Source organism: Nomascus leucogenys, chromosome 2 (genome assembly GCF_006542625.1).
Source record: "Nomascus leucogenys isolate Asia chromosome 2, Asia_NLE_v1, whole genome shotgun sequence".
In the NCBI taxonomy this organism is placed as follows: Eukaryota; Metazoa; Chordata; class Mammalia; order Primates; family Hylobatidae; genus Nomascus; species Nomascus leucogenys.
This window is the reverse complement of record NC_044382.1, coordinates 90,114,593-90,138,834: the sequence shown is the minus strand read 5'-3', so window position 1 is coordinate 90,138,834 and position 24,242 is coordinate 90,114,593. Positions and strand designations below refer to the sequence as shown.

Here is a 24,242-nt window from a genome sequence, read left to right as displayed (position 1 = left end):
TTTCCTGTCTCCTGTCCATTATTCAGCCCCATTATAATGCATGTGGTCTTGTCTGTTTTGCTGACTGCCACAATTTCAAGTGCATAAGAGTAACAGGAACATAGTAGTGCTTGGGAAATATATAAGATGCATGAATAAATTGTTTGTCTTCCTGTTTAGGCATTTTTAGCTAAGAAAATAACCAATATCTATAGTTCCTTTCAAGGAACACTCAGGATCTCTCAGGATTTCTGCCTCTGGTTCATTCCTTTTAGTGTCTCTACATGTGTTTAATATTACATTCAGTACCTGCAGTTTATTTCTAATGACTTCACTGCCTAATATTTATAGATCATTAAAATATAAACAGAGTAGCCCGGGCATGGTGGCTCAAGCCTGTAATCCCAGCACTTTGGGAGGCCGAGGCGAGCAGATCACAAGGTCAAGAGTTCGAGACCAGCCTGGCCAACATGGTGAAACCCCATCTCTAGTAAAAATGCAAAAATTAGCGGGGCATGGTGGTGCGTGCCTGTAATCCCAGCTACTCAGGAGGCTGAGGCAGGAGAATCGCTTGAACCCAGGAGGCAGAGGTTGCAGTAAGCCAAGATTGCACCACTGCACTCTAGCCTGGGTGACACAGCGAGCTCCATATCAAAAAAAAAATTACACACACACACACAGAGTAATCCAAGAAAGACAAAATGGATACCAACATTCTTGCACTGAAGACTACAAAAAGCATTAGACCTAACTTCCAGCTGACAGGCTGTAGACTCTACAAAGCCGTCTGCTCCTGATGGGACAGGTGAAATAAATCTGGGTGTGTTCAGACTAGATGACTAAGGCAGCATTACTGTCCTTTTCCAACTGCCTGGCTTGTGCAATTCCTTCTAAATAGCACTCATTTCCTTAAGCTCTGGGATGCTGAGCAGTATTTTGTCATGTTTTCCTCTCACACTGAAATAAAAGAACAGCTCCTATTAAGACTAGAACTGTCGAGTTGTGCAGATATGAAAACAGACAAAAGTGTTTCTTTTCTTATTTGGTAAATATTTTGCTTTTGAGGCATCAGTAACTAATCACAGCTGTTTCCTTTAGTTACAAATGGATTCAATCAGGTAAAATTTCAAATGAAACACAAAACCACTAGAGTCATTCCATTATACAGTACAATGGTAGTGTTAAGCCTTGTGAAATATATGTATTAAGTATGCATGAATTCATCAAATCAAACAAAGAAGCTAATGGGTCTCTGATTAGTGTTCTAACTCTATTATGGTGATACTTCCATCTTACTCTGACTCATCTAAAACATGTGAACAAAATGCTATTAAGTTTATTATACAATCTGTTATCTGCCATCATTCTGGTTAAGTAATGAAAACTGAATTTTGGCTAGAATTTCTCTCTTGAAAATCAAGGGCAAAAAAGAGCTGCTGTTAAATTGAGGTATTTCAATTTTAACTTTAGTAACTTGTAATCCTTGATGTCAAAACTAAAAAACCAAATCCCTGTTTATTCTCATCTAGGATTCATAAAAAATCTCGTTTCCAAAGGGATTGTTACATGGATATTAATGAACAATGGATATTTCAATCGAGAATCAAGTATTCAGAAAAATAAGCAATAGAAAACATATTTTTATTCCATATTTTAAAAATAGACTTTCTAGCAACTTATAAATTTCTATTATAATAATAAATTGATACTTTGAGCCAAGAAAACAATATAACCAAAAATTCATTCGTTCCCTTTGTTTAGGGGTGTTTTACATTTATGCATAATTTTGCTTTTATAAAAGATGATTGTTACAATCAGGTATACAACTACTTGGTTATGTCTAAGTTCTGTCTCTTAAAATATGTTCTTTTAGAGAATCCATTTAATCATCTTATTCTTTTCTTCAATTTTCTCCAAACAGTGGTAGAAGTACTATTTGATGGACAGAATAAAGAAATTGTTTTTGGCCACACCCAGGTCATACTGATATCTACAGCATAGTCCTGGCTACAGGGGAGCTCAACTCTTAACTCGTGAAGCGGGCCTGGTTTAGAAAGTAACAATGAGGTGGTAACTAATGATAGTGCTAGTTGTTATCAAAAATTAACAACTTTAGGTATTTTTGTTTTGGGTTTTTGCGGTTTAGGAGCATCCAAAATTTCTTCATAGTCTGCACTCATTCCCTTTGCCCAGCGACCAACTGTGACCATTCGCTCTGTAAAGGAATAGAAAAATCAGAACGTGAGAAAAACAGTAATCAAATGCATCCACTCAGATTGTTACTGGTTTTGGAAAGGAACTCATTTTGACATGAATAATCACAAGGAGGGAAGACTCCATCACTAAAGGAAAGTGAGCAATTCTGTAATTGATTATAACCCTTGATTTCAGAGTACCACAGGCAATTTCTCATCCCAATTAGGGAAATGCAGCAACTACTTTGCAATGCATGAACTGATGAGAAAGCTCTTTCATTCTTTCCCAGAGTTCATCATTACAGAGTCAATGAATTCCAAGAGTCTGTAAACAGCAAGGCTTATGAAGCATCAGTTTTAAATGCACAAGATTCCACCTGTGAAATTATACAACATCTGCTTGTCAGTCTTGTCATTTGGGAAGTGGCAATCCTCCCAGGAGGGAGAATTCAAATTCCACTTCATCATTTCAGTCTCACTGCCTACAATGTACTAAAGACTATCTTCTAGACAAGCTTGTAAATAAGAACTCTTGGTTTTCAAATTTAAATGTTAGGGATAGGAAGTAAGAATGAGCAGACTTATTCATGTTGTGTTGTGACTACGTGAAATAAAAAGAAACATGCTCTTTCCATAAGAAGCACTGCTGGGCTATCCTACTGTCCTCTTGCTTTCCTTCACATAGGATTATCATTCTAGTCCAGGCAAACTAATGTTAATAATGATCTCCACTTCCTTAAAAGTCTGCCATAGGTATAGTGAACATCTCTGAAGTTTTTGATGAATAAGGCTGGTATTTCATCAGGAAGAAAATAGCCAGATTCTGTGTGGATAACACATTTTTAATATTTTTGGTAGTTTCTGCAATCAACTCTGAATCTTTTAGGTACATACAAAGCAAAGCGTACATGAGGACACTCAATATTAAGGCTATTGAAAGTTATTTCATATTTTTTATTTTCTCAGTGAATTCATATTTTTCTGTAAGTAACAGAATTGGCTCTATTATATTAAATTCATTAGTTAGCAAATATAAATGCTTATGAATCAGATGTCTTATAAAGTCAGGGTCCCCTAAGGCTTACTGGTCACTTTTTTCCCCCAACTATTCAGTTACTCAATACTATGTGTGTCTATTGCTGACAGAGATTAAGTCATTGCTACAGTAGGAAAACAGGTTGTGTTAAAATCATTATTATCCCAATGAGTTATTAATAACAAGTACAGAATAAAATGCAGAGGAATACTAATCTCACTCCTTCTAAGTAGAGGCCCAGAGATCTCACCTGAATTCTGACTTTCAGGGCAATCTTTCTTTAAATGTTCCACAGAGCCACAAAGTTTGCAACCACCACCTGTTGAAAAAGCAAAGCCACTGAATACCATCTCATACTTGCAAGGGGTTTTTAACATCTCGAAGCACTTTCACATCTTACTGGATCCTCACAACCCTGTCAGTTGTAAAGGTAGCTAAACCAGGATCATAGGGAGGTGCCACTATTCCTATTAATTCATTCTCCATTCCTTTTAACCTCACAGAGCACTAAATTGTACCCACCCACTGCTTCTTGCACCTGGCCTTGAGAAGTAGGAAAAAGAAATGAGATATGATGGAAGGCACTTGTTCAAGAGCCATTGCACAGAAGCCTGGATCTTAACAATGCTTAGACAGTCAAGAGTCTGTGAGCCCTTGGACCTGTAAACAAAAGATGTAAGCAGATGCACTTTCTTGAATAGCATGTCAGATTCTCAAACAGTCAATGGCCCAAAAACAGATTAGAAACTACTGTTCTACTGTACAGATCAGATGGGGGCAAGCATTTATGAAAGAAATAAAGTTAATTTTTGTTTCAGTGCCTTCCATTGGCCAGGCACCCTAACCCTATAAAAATGCCCACCTGCCTACTTTAAACAACATTCCAGGATTGTGAATTACAACACATGTGGTTTCTAAAATAAGTGTTTCACTTAATGATCAAACACTATTGCTTAATGGTCAAGCATTATCTTGATCATGCTCGAAATGTTAAGTGACTTAGAAAAATGACCTAATCAGATACAAATCTGGCTGAATTTTCTTTTTTTTTTTTTCCCAAATCTTGACTTTATTTTTAATATAAAAAATGCAAATTTGGAAACCCACCCTACCTTTCCCCCTAACATAATGCTTTACCTCTTAAAAATAAAGTACTAATTCTATATATGTCAAATGTACCATACAAAAATGTATCCGGTGTTTCTATTGCTACTAAAGTGTTCTAAATTAAAACAAATCGCAGAAAGCCCCTTATTGTAAACAAAAGATTACAAGGTATAAAATCAAAGCACACACAGGCAAATCTGGCCAAATTTTCACATCTATGGGATCTACTCTCCTTGCTGCATTAATTTTTTTTTTTTTTTTTTTTTTTTTACATCTAGTCACTTTGGTTGACCAGTGAAAGCCATTTTTGCTCACTAGTCATGTTATCTACCCAGTTTTATGAGCTCAAAACTGAAATGCACCGGGGCATTTTCCAGGCCCTGGCCTCTTTATATGCCATAGTGAAAGAGAAGCACTTGAATAATACATTTTAATCCTTATAAAAACTCTTTAGGCAAATACCATCAACTCTAAGACACCACTGATTATAAGATGTATCATTACTGCACATACCTCTCGGAAAGAAAAACAGCTGTCAATTATGTGGGACCCACCAATGGTAAGATACATTCTGATTTCCGAGAGATTAAAATTGAAAAACTGTGCATCTTAGAATCAATAAAATATAGTTTTATCATCTCCACTCTATAGGTGAGGAAACAGAGATCAGAGTTTGGTAGTTGGCCAAAGCCCCCCAGCTAGTGAGTGGCGGTGCTGGCGCTATAACCCAAGTCTGACCAACTCCAAAAGCTACGCTTTTTCACTGGACTTCTCCAGGAGGGAAACCCAGGACATGACACAAGAAACGTCTAGAGCCTGATGGCACCAGCCATCACATTAACAGATAACAACCTCCTCCTTAAAGCTTTAGACCGCATAGACTTTACTGTGTGAACCTTAATTACCCGAGTTAAAGAGAAAAAAGCTACATGATCCCATGCCAGATAAATAATTAAGAAAAAAAATTCAGAAGCTAACATTACTACAATATTGAATCATGTGTACCCACCCCTCCACCAAAATGGTATGCTGGCTGAGGTTGAATATATAATACGATTTTAAAAACCTCATATTAGCTTGAGATATAATTTCTCTGTTTCTGTTATGTCTAAAAGTAGAAATGTATGACACAGGCTCACAAATAATGAAGCAAGCACAGTTGGAAATACACACCTTAGTTTTTTCTGATTTGTTTTATTAACATATGAAGTCAAACTGCACAGAAAGCCCAGTACATATAATAGCGCTTGATAAAAATAATGTAATTCTCAAGGTTTTGCAATTTATTCAAGAACTGTGATTGAGTGTAAATTAAATCACAACTGCATGATGACTCACCATTTCTGCTATATGAGGGTAACAGTACTTACCATCAGCATAGAGTCCTTTGGGATTATCAGGACAAGATCTAGACAGGTGCCCCATTTCTCCACAAACAAAACATTTTGCAAAAGGAAATTCGCCTGTAAAAATCAACAGTTCCTATTCAGTTGACAATACGTATGGCAAGTCATGAAATTAACATTATTTTAAAATACTCTGCATAAAAAATATTTTTACATAACTTAAAATTTAATCTCATATGATTTCCAAATACTAAGTGGCACACTGGTAACAAATTGTGTTAAAAAAATACCCAGGGTGCTATTTATTGGCTTTCCCCATGAACAAAACAAAAAACTGAAACACATACCAAGAGCTGGGTCTACTTTAGCCTTACACTTGGTTATTTCGTGCTCTGTGGACCCACACCTGTAACATATCCCAGTGCCCATGTCTTGATTTTCAAGGGCGGCAGGGCAATCTGCAATTCCATGACCAGCTTTTCTACAATGGAAACACACCTAGGAAAACAAAATGTGGGTTGGCACGCTGCAAAACTATACCAGTGACTTTATTAATTCTTGTTATCAAAAACATATTTACAACATTTCTCATCTTATTTACTATTTTTCTGAAATCTCAATATTTGTAGAAAAAAGGTTTCATATGTTCCTAAACAATGAGATATCCTTTCCATCAGAGGGTTTCATTGCTTTTGAAAACCTCAACCAATAAATCCATCAATCTCAGGAACAATGTTATATATGTGGCTTTGTAGAAGGCAATTGCTTAAATGAATTGAGCAAATATGGACTATTCATTTTATTAACTGGAATGTCTGCAGTAGAAAAATGGCATTTTCTATAGGAAATGGACAGTGGCTATAAAATTTATCACTCAAAATTTGTATGTGTATAATTATATACTCATAAAATTTTTAAAAATTAATATTTCTTTTAAAGTTCACAAAATTGAATGAATTTGGGTCAGATGTTTCCATTCAAATTATGATTCAAACCATAAGATATATTTCATAGCAAAAAGTATATCCTTGTTTTTGTACCCTAAATAATTTTTTTTTTTTTGAGACAGAATCTTGCTGTCACCAGGCTGGAGTGCAGTGGCGTGATCTCGGCTCACTGCAACCTCCGTCTCCCAGGTTCAAATGATTCTCCTGCCTCAGCCTCCCAAGTAGCTGGGATTACAAGCACACACCACCACGCCCAGCTAATTTTGATATTTTTTAGTAGAGATGGGGTTTCATCATTTTGCCCAGGATGGTCTCGATCTCCTGATCCACCCACCTCAGCCTCCTAAAGTGCTGGGATTACAGGCGTGAGCCACCACACCCAGCCATACACATTCTTTAATATTCAGAAATAGGTTTCATTTTTAGAATATATGCACAATACATTTTAAAGGAATAATTTATTCCAAGATGATTTGGCTCCAACATAAAACTGAGCAATGATTAGTTGTTTACAGAAATTTGAAGAATTTTTTTGCTTCAATAAATGAGAATATCAACCATAATCAAAGATGGCAGATATTTAAACTATTTTATTTAAACTGGAAAAAGATATATATATTTCTTGGATAATAAAGTCATTTAATTATGTTTTTTCAAAATAAGCACAAGTTTTTTTTTAAAAGCAAATTCAACCAGCAAAATAAAACATTTTGCAACTCTGTCCTTTTGTTCCTACTTAATAAAATATTGAAAAAGAATGAGTCCCTTTAAATTCTTCAGTAACTTGTACATTGAGAATGAGCTGGTCCAAAAAAAAAGAAGCTGCATTTATTATACAAATGCAGGAAAAGCTACTGCTAAAACCTGCATCACCACCATAGGAAGTCTTGGCTTCTTGGTGAAGTCAAGGTGGTCTCTGCTAAGCTGAGACTACTGCCTTAGTTCACTGCCTTCCCTTTTAAAACCTAATCATCACCTAATACAACATTTTTGAATGGTCCTTAAGTTTAATGTAGATGGGATTGTGAAGCGCTGATTGTAAATTTCTATAGCATAATCAGTTTATTAGCATTTAAGGACTGATGTTTAGTATAAGGTATTAAAAAAATACCAAGGAAGTAAATTAACAACAGGTCATAACAAGCCATATACTATTTATATAGCACTCCCCTTTTTAAAAAACAATATCCTTCCCCAATTAATTACAAACATAATGCTTTTCTTAAGCGGTCATAACAGTAAATGTTTTCAAATGGTATGCGATTCACCATACTGCCTATGTCAACTAAACTAAAATGACTTAAAATATTTAAAAATCGTTAACTTAGACAAAACTCTATCCTGATATCAATAGAAATGTTATCCTTTCTATCTAAATTTATCCATAAGGAATGTTTCATCAGTATTATCTCTAAATAACTATCTTTAAATATAACAATGCATAGACTAATCTTGCAAACAGCCAAAAGACACATTTATAGAGGCTGTTAACATTTCAAGCCTGCACTGGTGCAAATAGTGCTCTACATACAGTAATACTAATAAAAAATAAAAGTATAATAACTTGCAACAAGTCCTCATTCTTATGAAGTGGTGTGCTAGGAGGCTTGGGAAACTCACTTAGAGAAGGGAAATAATTATACCATGTATTTCATCCCCTTTACCTGGCATACTTTAAAATCTAGGGCTAGGCATTACAGAAAGAAACCTGCTGCCCCTAGCATTCTTCTGAATGTAATATGGGGGAGGGAGGAAGCAATGACTAGGGAGTCTCAAGGACTTTTAATTCTGCTATTACTCTGCTCTAACTAGTATGACTCCTATGTATCTCTTTCCTGTGCTTCAGTATTTCATAGATAAAGAACATCCTTTCCAAGTAATAGGGACCCACACATATTTAACCTGTTCTACTTCATCTTCTTCATAATTTTGACATTTTCTCAATGCTAATTTGAAAAAGGCTATTGGAAGGTGAGGATAGGTTTTGGTTTTTTTGGAGGACAAACTCTCGTTTTGTCACCCAGACTGAAATGCAGCGGTTGATCACATGGTTCACTGTAGCCTCGACCTCGCAGGCCCAATCCTCCTGCCTCAGCTGGCAGTAGTAGCTGGGATCACAGGTGTGTACCACCACACCTGGCTAATTTTTTTTTTTTTTTTGGTAGACATGGGGTCTCCCTACGTGGCCCTGGCTGGTCTTTAATTCCTGGGCTCAAGTGATCCTCCCGCCTCAGCTTCCTAAAGTGCCGGGATCACGGGCATGGGCCACCACATCTGGTCTATAACATAGATTTTGAAGTCAGGCTGGGTTTGAATGTCACCTCTGCTACTAGCTAAGTGGCTTTCACACGTTATTTAATCTGTCTGCACTTCAGTGTTTGCCATCCATAATATGGGAATATATGCCATCACCTTTGCTGTGTTGTTGTAATAATTAACCAGTACCTCATGTGCCTAGCATATATGTGCTAAAAAAAGTACTAGTCCTTAAAACGATGCTCTATAAATCTGGGACATAACGGTAACCAGAGCTGGCTAAGGTATACGTGTGTGAATATAAGAATAGTTTCCAGCTAAATAAAGTAAATAACATGGTAGAAGTGATGCTCTCACCATTGCATTTTTCTTTGCCGCTTGTCTTTTTAATCTTCTTCCTTCCCGTCGACTGTCTTTCTTTAAAGCAACTGCAATTTCTTCCCTTACTTCCTCACCGTCTGTTGCTATAATTTGCCCATTGTGAACCATCTGTGAATTCTGTCTTAGGTATTCCATGAATCCATTCACATCTTCATTTAAGTACTCTTTTTTCTTTTTGTTCTTTTTATGTTTTGCTTGGGGTGCATCATTTTTGAGGGATAGCCTATTGGCTTCAAGTTGTTTACGCTTTGGTAGGTTTTGGCTTGTTCCCTCAAAGGATCCCTTCTTCATCTCCTCCCATGATGTTGCAGGCAAGGGTCTCTTGTTATATGTGGTACTAACTCGGGCCCACCTGGTCATAATTTCATCAGTGGTACCTTATCAATTTTTAAGACAAGCATGGGTGGTTAGCCATCAACAACAAAAACAACAAAACTACAGAGACATGCTATATCACTATATCTCACATATGCCCATATGTTAAACTTTTAATTATTAAAACACTTTTTACTTCAGTTAGATATCTAGATACATATTTAATGCTATAATATGCTGCATAGACATGCTTCTAATATAAATCTACCACTTACCAGAAAAGCTTCCACACCAGTTAAAAAAGGTGTGCTTAAAATTGAAAAATTATCTTAAGAAACCAAATTATTTCATAAAATATAAATCCGATAGTAATACAATGAATGCAATTATTCCTTCCACATTCTGCAGTTTTCCTGGCTGTTTATTTTCCTATCTCCAAGTCCCACAGCTACTTTCTCCCAATCTTCTTGCTTCGTCTGCCATTTCAATGCAACAATTTGCATAGCAGATTACTAAGTATACAGAAGTCATGTCCTTTAATATGAAGTTTGTTGAAATTTCCTGGCAGAGTTATAAGTAAAACATATAAAAGTGTTTACCATCACAGGATGATCCCGGGCTTCCTCTTACTAATCAAGGTATAAGCTACTTCCAGCCCAGTGATTTCACATCATCTTCAATTCTATTTAAATTATGACTTGAATCAAGATATATTTCACACCAAAATCTGTATCTTGTTTTTATACTCAATACATATGCTTTAATACTCAGAAATACTTTTCATTTTAGAGCACATACATACTTTAAAGAAGTAATTTATCCTAACACTAATTATTTGGCTCCAACATAAAATGGAACAAAGTTTTGGTCACTTACATACTACCTAGTAATTTGGAGGATATTTTTTTCCTGCAATGAATGAGAACATTCAGCCATAATCAAAGATTCATCAGCTAGTCACATACTACATAACATTTAGGTCAACAGCGACTGCACATATGATACTGGTCTCAGATGATTATAATGGAGCTGAAAAATTCCTATTGACTTTGTAGCCCTCATAACTTGTAGTGTAACACATTACTCATGTCTGTGGTAATGCTGGTGTAAACAAACCTGGGATGCCAGTCATATACAAGCATTGCACTTACAATGATGTACTGTACATAATACTAGATAATTATAAGTATTCCAGAAAAAGGCAGTTATCATAGCAGATGACAGCTCCATTCATGTTACTGCCCCTGAAAACCTTCCAGTAGGACAAGATGTGGAGGAAGAAAAGAGTGATACTGATGATCCTGACCCGGTGTAGGCATAATGTGTGTGTCTTAGTTTATAACAAAAAAATTTTAACAGGAAAAAGCTATAGAATAATGTAAGGGAATAAAAATATTTTTGTATAGCTCTACAACATATTATCGTTTTAAGCTAAGTGTTATTACAAAAGAGCGGGCTGGGTATGGTGGCTCACGCCTGTAATCCCAGCACTTTGGGAGGCCAAGGCGGGTGGATCACAAGGTCAGGATATCGAGACCATCCTGGCCAACATGGTGAAACCCCATCTCTACTAAAAATACAAAAATTAGCTGGGCATGGTGGCGCACTCTTGTAGTCCCAGCTACAGACGTGCGCCACCTGGGAGGCTGAGGCAGGAAAATCGCTTGAACTCGGGAGGCGGAGGTTGCAGTGAGCTGAGATTGCGCCACTGCACTCCAGCCTGGGTGACAAGAGCAAAACTCTGTCTCAAAAAAGAGAGAAAGAGACAGAATAGACTCCGTCTCAAAAAAAAAAAAAAAAAAAAAAAAGAAAAAGGTCAAGAAGTTAAAATTAATTTAAAAGTTTATAAAGTTAAAAAAGCACAGTAAGCTAAGGTTATTACCTTAAACATTTTTAAACAAACTTAGACTAAGCATTTATAAAGTCTACAGTAGTGTACAGTAATACCCTAAATAATATCGTAGGCCTTCACACTCACATACCACTCACTGACTTACTCAATAGCTACCGACAGCCCTGCAAGCTCCATGCGTAAGTGCTCTATTCAGGTGTACCATGCTTTCTTTTACACCGTATTTTTACAGTATCTTTTCTGTGTTTAGATACACACCATCCTTTTACAACTGCCTACAGTATTCAGTAGCCATACTGTACAGGTCTGTAGACTAGGAGCAACAGGCTATCCCATACGGCCCAGGTGTGTAGGTTTGTGTAAGTACACTATGATGTTCCCACAACCACGAAACGGCCCAACCATTTCTCAGAAGTATACCAGTTCTTAAGGGAAGCATGGCTGTATTAAGCCACCACCTTTTTTGTTGTTGTGGTCGTTGTTGAGACGGAGTCTCACTCTGTAGCCCAACCTGGAGTGCAGTGGGCGATCTCGGCTCACTGCAACCTCTGCCGCCGGGGCTCAAGCGATTCTCGTGCCTCAGCCTCCCAAACAGCTGGGATTACAGGCGCGTGCCACCACGCCCAACTAGTTTTTTGTATTTTAGTAGAGAAGGGGTTTCACCATGTTGCCCAGGGTGGTCTCGAACTCCTGAGCTCAGGAGATCTGCCCGCCTCGACCTCCCAAAGTGCTGGGATTACAGGCGTGAGCCACCGCGCCCGGCCTAAGTTATCACCCTTTAAGACCAGCATCCCTCGCAACCCCCCGAGTCTCAGCTCCTAGTAACAGAAAGATCCCTTCCACAGAAGCTGAAGGGTGGACCCAGTGAATTGGTGTGAGAGGCTCCATGCCACTTTACGAGCGCACTCTTCGCTGAAGTTTATGCGACTGTCATAGTGGGGACCGAAGCTGTTCAAAACGAAGATTATCCTTCCCTTACGTACGTGGGAAGGGGGAGGCTCTGGGTTATCAAGAGGGTGAAGTGGGAGAGCCGGGCGGCCCACCCACATGCGGATTCCAGGGCGGCTGGACGCGCAGCCCCCAGCAGCCGGAGCCCAACAGCTGAGGCCGCCGCCCCTAGACAGCCCGCGCTCCAGACAGCTCAGGGACCCAGCGGCTAGGCCTTCTGTCCTCCCAGCTTCCCACACAAGTTCCGCCAGGCCAGAGGGAACGAACGACGAGACCCTGCAGCTTTCGTGGCTGAGAACCTCACCTCACTGCGCTGCCGCGCAGCTTCTTACCGCGCACGAATCCCCCAGAGCAGCCGAGTTAGCGAGCCAGGGAAGACCGCCCTCCTGCGGTACTGGAGACCGGAAGCACATAGTATCCGAGAGCGCGTCACTTCCCGCGTCACAGACGGTCTTTAGGAGCGACTCGTGGGCGTTAAGACTGGGCTGAGTTTGTGGCGCGCTTAGTGATGGGTTGGCGCTGTGCAGGACGCCGACACAAAAAGATGAAGAGTTCAATCCGTGCTGTCTGAACTCACAGTGTAGTGGGCGAGACAGACGGGATGATCGGTAGAGTGGGAGATGCCGGAAAGGCTTCCCGTGAGACTGGATAAGAAATCAAAAATCTGGTGAAATTGGCGGCAGGAGGGAGTTAAGGACATTCCAGGCAGAGGCAAGGTAAAGGCGCGGTGGGAGTGGGTCACTGTGATAAAAGTCTGAAAAGGACATTTGGGGGCTCTCTTGGGTGAGAGGCAGGGCCTCATGTCCCCCCTTCAGTGCTCGTTGAGCATTCAATTAAAATGTTACCCTTTGTAGCCAAACAAGTTCTCTTTTTAAGAGGAAAAGCCTGAATTTCCAAACGGCTCATTTTCTCTAGCTTCTTGCAAATGGATACCACCACCAGGTGTGCCTAGTGAAAAAATGCAATTTACCAGGACCACTACTCTCAACAGTTTGCTCAATCCATTCAACCTTTTGAATATTTGTCCACTTCTTTTTATCTCTGTTGGCACCTCCTCCCTTGTCCCATATTGTACCTGTAGTTCTACAGCTGGTCTGGGGATTCATTCTGCCCCAACTCCCTGAAATCCATTTTCCGTGCCGTAGGAACGGAACTTTTGAAAATGTAAATCATTACATTTAAAGCAGTACTGCTGTACTGCTTTACACTCTCCCATCGCTTCCCACTGTTTTTAGGATGAAATTCGAACTCCTTATGAAGTCCCTGCCTACTTCCCTAGCCTCATCTTGCTCAATCTCTCCTTTGAGCTCCGTGCATAGGATCATTTTTTCAATTTCTCAAATGCCGTGTGTACCTTGCCATCTCCAGGCCTTTACATTTGCTATTCTCTTTGTATGGTACTCCTTTTCTTCTTGCAGTTACTTTCTACTCACCCTTCAAGGCTTTAAGTATTTTATTCTCAAGAAAGCCTTCCAGCCCCCTACCCCCATACTCGACCAATCCCCTACTGTGTGCTCATGGCAGTCTATACTTTCTTATGACACGGTTCACATTTGTAATTACACAATAATTGTGTAAATTTATTGTATCCTCATTGCCTGGTACATCCTTGGTGCTCACTTCGTATTTGTTTTTTTGTTTTGTTTTGTTTTTTGAGAAGGAGTTTGGCTCTGGTCGCCCAGGCTGGAGTGCAATGGCGCGATCTCGGCTCACTGCAACCTCTGCCTCCTGGGTTCAAGCGATTCTTCTGCCTCAGCCGCCCAAGTAGCCGAGATTACAGGCGCCCGCCACCGCGCCCGGCTAGATTTTGTATTTTTAGTAGAGACGGGATATCGCCATGTTGGCCAGGTTGGTCTCCAACTCCTGATTTAGGCGATCCGCCCGCCTCGTCCCTCCGAAGTGCTGGGATTACAGGCGTGAGCCACCGCGCCTGGCCCTCGTATTTGTTAAGTAAATGAAGAATAAGTACTTTGCGATGTTTGTTTAAAGCAAACTAGAAAGTGGCCCAGTTTTCTTTAAGAGAAGGGATTTTAAAGTCAGTGCTTGTAGGAATGTTGAGATTTGGTATGGTACATATCACAAATACCGTAGTTCATATGGTGGAGAAAGTTTTAAAAGACAACAAACAAACAACAGCACCTTCCATCTCTTGAAGATAGGGAATTTCCTAAAAGATGTGTGGTAGTGCTGCCCATACTGTAATGATCTCAACCACCTGGCTTCAGGGTAGTGACATTTCATGAAGAGGTTTTATCTTTGGTAGATGCAAGGTACTTACACAAAACATACCACTAGAGGGCGCATTTAACTAAAACTTTTCTTTTTAGTGGTATATTGCATTTTAAACTGTAGGTCGTTCATTCTTGGAAGCAAAGGAATATACCGATTTCTTTTTGTAGCGGTATGTCCAATAAAGATTAGTAAGTGAGTAAATAGGGCATAGAATAAGCCCTTTGGAATTCGGAGGAAACTATTGCTACTAATAGCTAACTTTACTGAACATTTTATAGGTACCGGCAGTATGCTTAATGGTTTGCATTCATTACCTAATTAGTCCACTCAGTATCCTGTGAAGTTGGTACTATTATTTTCTCCATTTTGCAATAGGGAATAAGTTCACAGAGCTGACGTAACTTATCCAAGGTCACACAGCTAATAAGAGGTAGAGCCAGGATTTGAACCAAGATCTCAATCCAAACCTGTGTGCTCTGCTACTTTGAAATACTGCAGAGGATTGTTTGTCTACTTGATCTACTTTAAAACACTTTACTAAGTTATTTTTGCCCAAGTTCGATTTTTTTTTTTTTGGAAAGTATTTACTTTTACAGTTCAAGGGATTATGTTTGTATTCAATTTTCCCATCTACTTATTGAAATACTGTAAATGTATTTTTTATAACAATATTATCAGCAAGGTAAATGTTAAATAAGGAATTCTGGTCTTCTTCTCAATTTTCCTGCTGCTGTTTCTTTTCCAGTCCTCAAATTGCTGATCTATGTATTATGTTTTAGAGCTTCATTCACTGGCAGAGACAGTGAAGTGTGCTTATTCCATATTACCAGGAATTGGAACCACTACCATTAGAATTTTAAATCTTCATTCTTGCCCAGATTCTCTCTGAATAATAGGCGCTTGGCCACCCTAGATGAAGTGACCAATAGGCTATGAGGACTAGAAGTGTCCAAGGCCCAGCCTGAGTGGACCATCCCTCTAACTGACTCACACATTAGAGTGAACAGCCTCCAGGCAGCCAGTTTACCTATAGAGCAATTTGGAACGGAGAACAGTGAATCTGGAAAGGAAGGCTGGGATGAGATTTTGCCAAATTAAAGTGTTTTTAAATGTGAAATTATAGTGTTCAAACTTTATCCATTAGAGCTTAAGCAATGAAGAACTGTGGATAGTGTTTTAGATCATACAGGAGATCTCATAAAATAGATCTGGAGAAGAGGATTGTGGATGGAAAACTGTACCTAATGCATTCTCTAGGCAGTTATTGAACTTTTTTATAGTATGCAGAAAAATACAGCAGAAGAGAGAGGAAAGAAATTAATGACCCTGCTGTTGGAAATAAAAATAAGATCCAGACCAGTTACATTCTGACATCTTAAAAACCTGTCAGTGATATTTTTAGCTGCTTTAGGATCCTGACAATAAGGCCCATGAGTAATAGAATTGTGAGGGTTTTTTCCTTTATACATAATTTTACAGATATTCTTTAATGGGTGTGTATTACATTTAGAATCATTATTAAAGAGTTATTTTTAATCCATGGGAGTTTTGACACAGCACATGAGAATTTCTAATTATAGGCTCATAGAAATACATACCTTTTAAAACCCTATCTTCTTGTTTTACAGATCAATAAATTAAGTTTCAGAGAAGTTAAGTGATTGCCATAGAACACAATGCTAGTGACTGAATTTTGTTAACTAACATGCTTTCATTTGCATTGTTGATTTTCTCAGTAACAAAATTACAAGCAATACTGCTTTATTTCAGAAGTGAAAGAAAATCTATTGGAAGTGTGGAGCAAGAGAAACCTATTAGTGGAAGTTGCTTGAGGTTCCTAGGCAATAAGGAATAGGAATAATATAAAGTTTGTGTTGTCCTCTGAAAAAGCTTGAATCTCTTTCATCTTCTTTGCTTAAACGTGACAAAGAATAGTGTTGGAACACTAATCACAAAAATGATGTATCCTTCTGACTCATCTTACTGTCTTGTTGTATTTCTCAAATTTGAGTTCCTAATCATGTGTTTCGGTGGTTAGGATGTTAAGTGCTTAAATGAATACTTAAACCTAAATTACAAACAAGTGGCAAGATTTGCAAGCTCTCCTTTATTCTCTGAGATGAGTACTTCCTCCTCCTCATGTCTGAGGAAATCATACCAGATATGGGCCTTAGACTGTCCATTCCAAGGAACAATGAGAGGTCTTATAGTTACAAATGGAATTCTGTAAAATAGGATAGGTGAGGAAAAAGCACTTTTTGGTATCTACTATTTGCCAGTACCTTAAGTGCTAAATATATACAAATGACAGAGAGGTCCCTGCCCTTAGGCAGCCAAGAGCCTGTGAGAGTAAAACAGATTGCTAAACCACTAATAAGCTGATGTTATAATTAGTGAGGGAATTATGGTGATATACAGATTACAGATAAAATATTTCTTCCTGGGAAGTTTTAGAAAAACTTCACAGTAGAATGTGTTGCAGACAACTGGAGAGAGGGATCAGGGAGGTGAGGAGGAGGAGTCAGTAAAAAATAAATACATGTACTCAATCTAAAATCCTCTCCAATAGGCTGAAATGCTTTTGCAGATAAGACTGACACACGCTGACATATACACAAAAAGAGATAAAAATGTATGCTGGTACTTTATAAAAGGTCAAAGTGAAGATAACCAAGTGGCAAAAATATTTCGTACTGATTTAGTAACTACTATATAAAATAATCTACCAGTAAGTGAGTAAAAACAGTACAGTAATTAATGATTTCAGATGAACTAATTTAGGAGGACCACATACGAGGAAAAACATAACCTGCCCAAAACTATGGCATAGCAAATAAATGATCATAGGAAAAGAGGTCCCACAAATATTTAAGAAACATTTATGGACCAAGAAAATGTAGAAAGTCATATTTACATATATTCCGGAAAATGTGAGAGTCTAATGGTGAGCTCTATGAAGATGAATTGGACACAGTTCATACCCCCAGAGGAATCTAGTAAAGAAGACAAACAGGGCCAGGCATGGTGGCTCACTCCTTTAATCTCAGCACTTTGGGAGGACAAGGCAGGTGGATCACCTGAGGTCAGGAGTTCGAGATCAGCCTGGACAACATGATGAAACCTCGTCTCTAGTAAAAATACAAAAAAAAAAAAAAAAAAAAAAGCCAAGTGTGGAGGCGAGCACCTGTAATCCCAGCTACTGAGGAGGCTGAGGCAGGAGAATCGCTTGAATCTGGGAGGCAGAGGTTGCAGTGAGCTGAGATCGCTCCATTGCACTCTAGCCTGGGTGACAAGAATGAAACTCTGTCTCAAAAAAAAAAAAAAAAAGAAACCCAGATTTTAAATTCCTCAGGAGCAAATGAAGGAGGGCACTTGTGAAGTTTTGCCCAGGGAAGCTTTATATGGAAGTCACCAGCAAGTTTTCAGATAGGAAGATTAACTACACTGGGTGTATGTGGCTTGTAGATCTCTAAACAGTATGTCTTGGAGAAGTACAGCAAAACAGATATATATATATATATATATAAAATATATATAGAGATATATATTAATCTATTATATATAATGATATATAATATATATCATATATAATAGATATATATTAACTATTATATAATAGATATATATCTATTATATATCATATATCTATTATATATATTACGTATATTATATATAATAGATATATGTAATTAAGTATATATCATATATATTATATATTTATTGTATCTATTATAGCTATATCTATTATGTATCTATTATATCTATTATATATATAATATCTATTATATCTATTATATATATCTATTATATATAATAGATATAATAGATATAATAGATACATAATAGATATAGCTATAATAGATATAGCTATCATATATAATAGATATATATGATAGCTATAGCTATCATATATAATAGATATATATGATAGCTATAGCTATCATATATAATAGATATATATGATAGCTATAGCTATCATATATAATAGATATATATGATAGCTATAGCTATCATATATAATATAATAGATATATATGATAGCTATATCTATTATATATACATAATATATATATAAAATTTTTAAAATTCTGGAAACACTAAGAAGGACTTCTAAGACCTAATCCTAAGGTACAGTATTCAATCTACATGTGTTGCCACTTTTCCTGTATTGGATGTTTGTTTTTAAAACTGAAATTTAGAATGGTAGTGATGGTTATGCAGCATTGTGGATATGCTTAATGCCACAGAACTGTACACTTAAAATGACTAGTAGTAAATTTTGTTACGTGTGTTTACCACAATATAAAAAAATTTTTAAAAACTTGTGTTTAACCATTTTATGAGTAGTATTTACTTGATTCTCTTGAAGCTCAGTTTTACATCTTTCTCCTTTATTTACTACTTAAGTTACTCTTAAATTTAAGAATCAAGGTGTTAACTATGTATACTTTCCCTTATCACAAAATCTGCTAACAATTTGAATTTAGAATGTGCAATTTGTGAAACACAGCATTCTTAAGAATGTGCATGTTTGTTACATGGGTATATTGCATGATGCTGAGGCTTGGGGTATGATTGATCCCATCACCCAAATACTGGACATAATACCTAATAGTTTTTCAACCCTTGCCCTCCTCCCTCTAGCAGCCCCCAGTGATTGTTGTTGCCATCTTTATGTCCATGAATACCCAGTGTTCAGCTCCTACTTGTAAGCAAGAACATGTGGTATTTGGTTTTCTGTTCCTGTGTTAAGTCACTTAACATAATGGCCTCTAGCTTCATCCATGTTGCTGCAAAGGACATGATTTGTTTCTTTTATGGCTGCATAGTATTCCATGGTGTATGTGTACATATTTACTTTATCCAGTCCACCATTCATGGGCACCTAGGTTGATTCTATGCCTTTACTACTGTGAATAGTGCTGCAGTGAACATATGAGTGCATGTGACTTTATAACAGAACGATTTACATTCCTTTGAGACCCAGGACTGCTGGGGCAAGTGGTAGTTCTGAGTTCTTTGAGAAATCTCCAAACTGCTTTCCGCAGTGGCTGGTCTAATTTACATTCACACCAACAGTGTATTAACATTCCCTTTTCTCTGCAGCCTCACCAGCATCTGTTGTTTTCTGACTTTTTTTTTTTTTTTTGTCTTTTTTTTGAGGTGGAGTCTCACTCTGTCGCCAGGCTGGAGTGCAGTGGCACGATCTTGGCTCACTGCAACCTCCCCCTCCTGGGTTCAAGTGATTCTCCTGCCTCGGCCTCCTGAGTAGCTGGGACTATAGGCACGCGCCACCACACCCGGCTAATTTTTGTATTTTTAGTAGAGACGGGGTTTCACCATGTTGGCCATGATGGTCTCAATCTCTTGACCTCCTGATCCGCCCACCTCAGCCTCCCAAAGTACTGGGATTACAGGCGTGAGCCACCGCACCCAGCCTGTTGTTTTTTGACTTTTTAATCACCGTTCTGACTGATGGGAGATGGTATTTCATTGTGGTTTTAATTTGCATTTCTCTGCTGATTAGTGATGATGAGTATTTCTTGATATGTTTGTTGGCCACGTGTATATCTTCTTTTGAGAAGTGCCTGTTCATGTCTTGCCTGTTTTTTAATGGGGTTGTTTTGTGCTTGTTCAATTGTTTACATTCTTTATAGATTCTGGATATTAGACCTTTGTTGGATGCATAGTTTGTGAATATTTTCTCCCATTCTGTAGGTTGTCTGTTTACTGTGTTGATAGTTTCTTTTGCTGTGCAGAAGCTCTTTAGTTTAATTAGATCGTCCCACTTAAACCAATTTTTGTTTTTGTTACGATTGTTTTCGAGAACTTAGCATACATTCTTTTCTAAGGCCAGTGTCCAGAATGGTGTTTCCTAGATTTTCTTCTAGAATTCTTATAGTTTGAGGTCTTGCATTTAAATCTTTAATCTATCTATTGTTAATTTTTGAAAGGTACGATCCAGTTTCATTCTTCCACATGTTGCTAGCCAGCTATCCCAACACTATTAAATAGGGAGTCCTTTCCCCATTGATTTTTTGTTGTTGATTTTCTTGAATATAAGATGGTTGTGCAGCTTTATATCTGGTTTTTCTATTCTATTCCCATTGGTCTCTGTCTCTTTTTGTACCAGTTCCATGCTGTTTGGATTACTGTAACCTATTAGGATAGTTTCAAGTCAGGTAATATGATACCTCCAACTTTGTTCCCTTTCCTTAGGATTGTTTTGGCTGTTCCTGCTCTTTTTTGGTTCCATGTAAATTTCAGAATAGCTTTTGTCTAGTTCTGTGAAAAATGACATTGGTAGTTTGGTAAGAATAGCATTGAATCTGCAGATTGCTTTGGGCAGTATGGCTGCTTTAATGATATTGATTCTTCCAATCTGAGCATGGAATGTTTTTCCATCTGTTTGTGTCATCTGTGTTTGTAGTTCTCCTTGTAGCGGCCTTTCACCTTCTTGGTTAGATATGTTGTTAGGTACTTTTCTCTCTCTCTCTCTCTCTCTGTGTGTGTGTGTGTGTGTGTGTGTGTGTGTGTCTGTGTTGTACGTGGGATTGCATTCTCGAGTTGGCTTTCAACTTGAATGTTATTGGAATATAGAAATGCTACTGTTTTTATAGATTGATTTTGTATCCTCAAACTTTACTGAAGTTGTTTATCAGTTCTAGGAGCTTTTTGATGACAGCTTTGTTTTTTTTGTTTTTTGTTTTTTTTTGGGCGGAGTCTCACTCTGTCACCCAGACTGGAGTGCAGTGGCGCAATCTCGGTTCAGTGCAACCTCCATCTCCTGAGTTCAAGTGATTCTCCTGCCTCAGCCTCCTGAGTAGCTGGGATTACAGGCACGTGCCACCACTGCTGGCTAATTTTTTTTTTTTTGTATTTTTAGTGGAGACCGGGTTTCACCATGTTGGTCAGGCTGGTCTTGAACTCCTGACCTCATGATCCTCCCGCCTTGGCCTCCCAAAGTGCTGGGATTACAGGCGTGAGCCACCATGCCCAGCCAGCTTTAGGGTTTTTTAGGTATAGAATCATATCATCCATGAAGACATTTATTTGGATGCCTTTTATTTCTTTCTCTTGCCCAATTGCTCTGGCTAGCACTTCTAGTACTATGGTGAATATGAGTGGTAAGAGAAGGCATTCTTGTCTTATTCCAGTTCTCAAGGGAACTTCTCCAGTTTTTGCTTGTTCAGTATGATGTTAGCTGTGGGTTTGTCATAGATGGCTCTTATCATTTGGAATATGTTCCTTTTGAGAGGAGGAGCAGTTAGGGGCTGGCTAGGCAGTTAGGGAAGGTCTTTGGAGAAGAACAACACTTATAGGACCACAACTGCACTGCCCCTGTTATGTAGCAAGCAGGTGGAAATGTGTTGAAGAGCTTCCTCTTATACCAGGATGTTTGCCCAAGAAGGGAGTGTCCCAACTTAGGCGCAGGTGCAGTAAATAAACGTAATGTCCTTAACTTGACCCAGCTCATTATATATAAATAGTTAACATGACATGTGCATGGTAGTTTCACCCCCCTGCCATGTGGGCTTTTCTGTGATGTTTATGGTTAATAACTAAGATGGAGTAACTTTGGACAAGAGCACACCTGTGCAGAAAGAAGTGGGACCAGGAAGCAACCAGGACATAGAGGGTTGTGCAAGATGCAAATGAGAAAAACGCCCCTGGAAAGAGGGGACAAAAACTTCTGGGGACAAGCCCGTAGGCATCAACCCACTTTCAGGTCCCCTGTTGCTGCTAAAAGCTTTTCCTGTCACTTAATAAAAATCTATGCCTTACCCTCTGGTGTCCGTGAACCTCATTCCTCTTGGTCATAGGACAAGAACTTGGAACTCACCGAACTATGGGAGTGAAGGAGCCACAACACCTTGATGCATAGTTTCTTGAGGATTTTTATCATGAAGGGATATTAGATTTTATCAAAAGCTTTTTTTGTGTCTGTCGAGATGATTATATTGTTTTTGTTTTACTTCTGTTTATGTGCTGAATCACATTTATTGATTTGCACATGTTGAGGTAACTGTGCTTTCTGGGAATGAAGCCTACTTGATCGTAGTAAATTAACTTTTTGATGTGCTGTTGTATTCAGTTTGCTAGTATTTTTGTTCAGGATCTTTGCATCTGTGTTCATCAGGGATATTGGCATATAGTTTTCTTTTTTTGTTGTTATGTCTGCCAGGTTTTGGTGTCAGAGTGATGCTGTCGTCATAGAATAATTTAGGAAGGAGTTCTTCCCTGATTTTTTTTTTTAAATAGTTTCAGTAGAATTGGTATGTCTTTGTATGTCTGTTAGAATTCTTCTGTGGATCCATCTGGTCTGGGGCTTTTATTGGCTTATAGATTTTTTTTATCACTGATTTCAATTTCAGAACTTGATATTGGTCTATTCAGGATTTCAATTTCTCCCTGATCCAATCTTAGGAGATTGTGTGTTTCCAGGAATGTGTCCATTTCTTCTTGATTTTCTAGTTTGTGTGCATAGTGGTGTTCATAATAGTCTCTGAGTATCTTTTGTATTTCTGTGGGATTGGTGGTAATACCACCTTTGTCATTTATTTAGAGACAGGGTCTTACCCTTTTGCCCAGGCTGGAGTGCAGTGCCATGATCATGGCTCACTGAGGTCTTGACCTCCCTAGGCTCAGGTAATCCTCCCACTTCAGCCTCCCAAGTAGCTGGGACTACAGGTGCATGCCACCACGCCCAGCTAACTTTTGTAGAGACAGGGTTTCATCATGTTACCCAGGCTGGTCTTGAACTCCTGGGCTCAAATGATCCACCCACCTTGTCCTCCTAAAGTGCTAGGATTACAAGCATGAGCCACCATGCCTGGCCACCTTTGTCATATCTAACTGTGCTTATTTGGATTATCTCTCTTTTTTCTTTGTTAATCTAGGTAGTGGTCTGTGATCTTTTTTATCCTTCAGAAAACCAATTTTTGGTTTTGTTGATTGTTTGTATGGACTTTTGGGTCTGAATTTTGTTTGGTTCTGCTCTGAAATAACTAAAATTTCTTTTCTTCTGCTAGCTTTGGGGTTCTTATTTTTCTAGTTCCTCTGTCTGATGTTAGGTCATTAATTTGAGATTTTTCTAACATTTCGAGTACAGTTCTTGCTATATCTTAGATATTTTGGTATGTTGTCTCTCTATTTTCATTTCTTTCAAAGAATTTTTTGATTTCTGCCTTAATTTTCTTGTTTACCCAAAAGTCCTCTGGGACTAAGTTGTTTAATTTCCATGTAATTGTGTGGTTTTGAGCGATCTTCTTGGCATTTATTTCTGTTTTTATCCCACTATACTTTGAGAGTATGACTGGTATGATTTTGATTTTTTTTTAGTTTATTAAGACTTGGTTTATGGCCAGGATGTGGTTGATCTTGGAGTATGTTCCCATGTGCATATAAGAATGTGTCTTGTGGCAAACTAAAGCAGGAACACAAAACCAAAAACTGCATATTCTCACTTATAAGTGAGAGCTGAACAATGAGAACACATGGACACAGGGAGGGGAACAGCACACACTGGGGCCTGTCAGCAGGGTCAGGGGCTAGGGGAGGGAGAGCATCAGGAAAAATAGCTAATGCATGCTGGGCTTAATACTTAGGTGATGGGTTGACAGGTGCAGCAAACCACCATGGCACACA

General features: G+C 38.3%; 1 protein-coding gene across 2 annotated transcripts; it reads right to left on the bottom strand.

Moving 5' to 3' along the window:
- Positions 1–1,604: 1,604 nt before the first annotated feature.
- ZCCHC9 (zinc finger CCHC-type containing 9) lies at positions 1,605–12,788 on the bottom strand. 2 transcript variants are annotated; one of them, XM_003261535.4, is made up of 6 exons: positions 12,667–12,788; positions 9,224–9,624; positions 6,011–6,161; positions 5,688–5,780; positions 3,461–3,529; positions 1,605–2,194 (listed from the first exon to the last, which is right to left on the bottom strand). In XM_003261535.4, exons 2-6 carry the CDS (start codon positions 9,605–9,607, stop codon positions 2,076–2,078), a joined length of 816 nt encoding a protein of 271 aa, XP_003261583.1. In that variant the 5' UTR covers positions 9,608–9,624; positions 12,667–12,788; the 3' UTR covers positions 1,605–2,075. The 2 variants fall into 2 exon arrangements, with proteins under 2 accessions (XP_003261583.1, XP_003261584.1); XM_003261536.3 differs by having other exon boundaries at positions 12,695–12,778.
- Between the last annotated feature and the right edge of the window lie 11,454 nt (positions 12,789–24,242).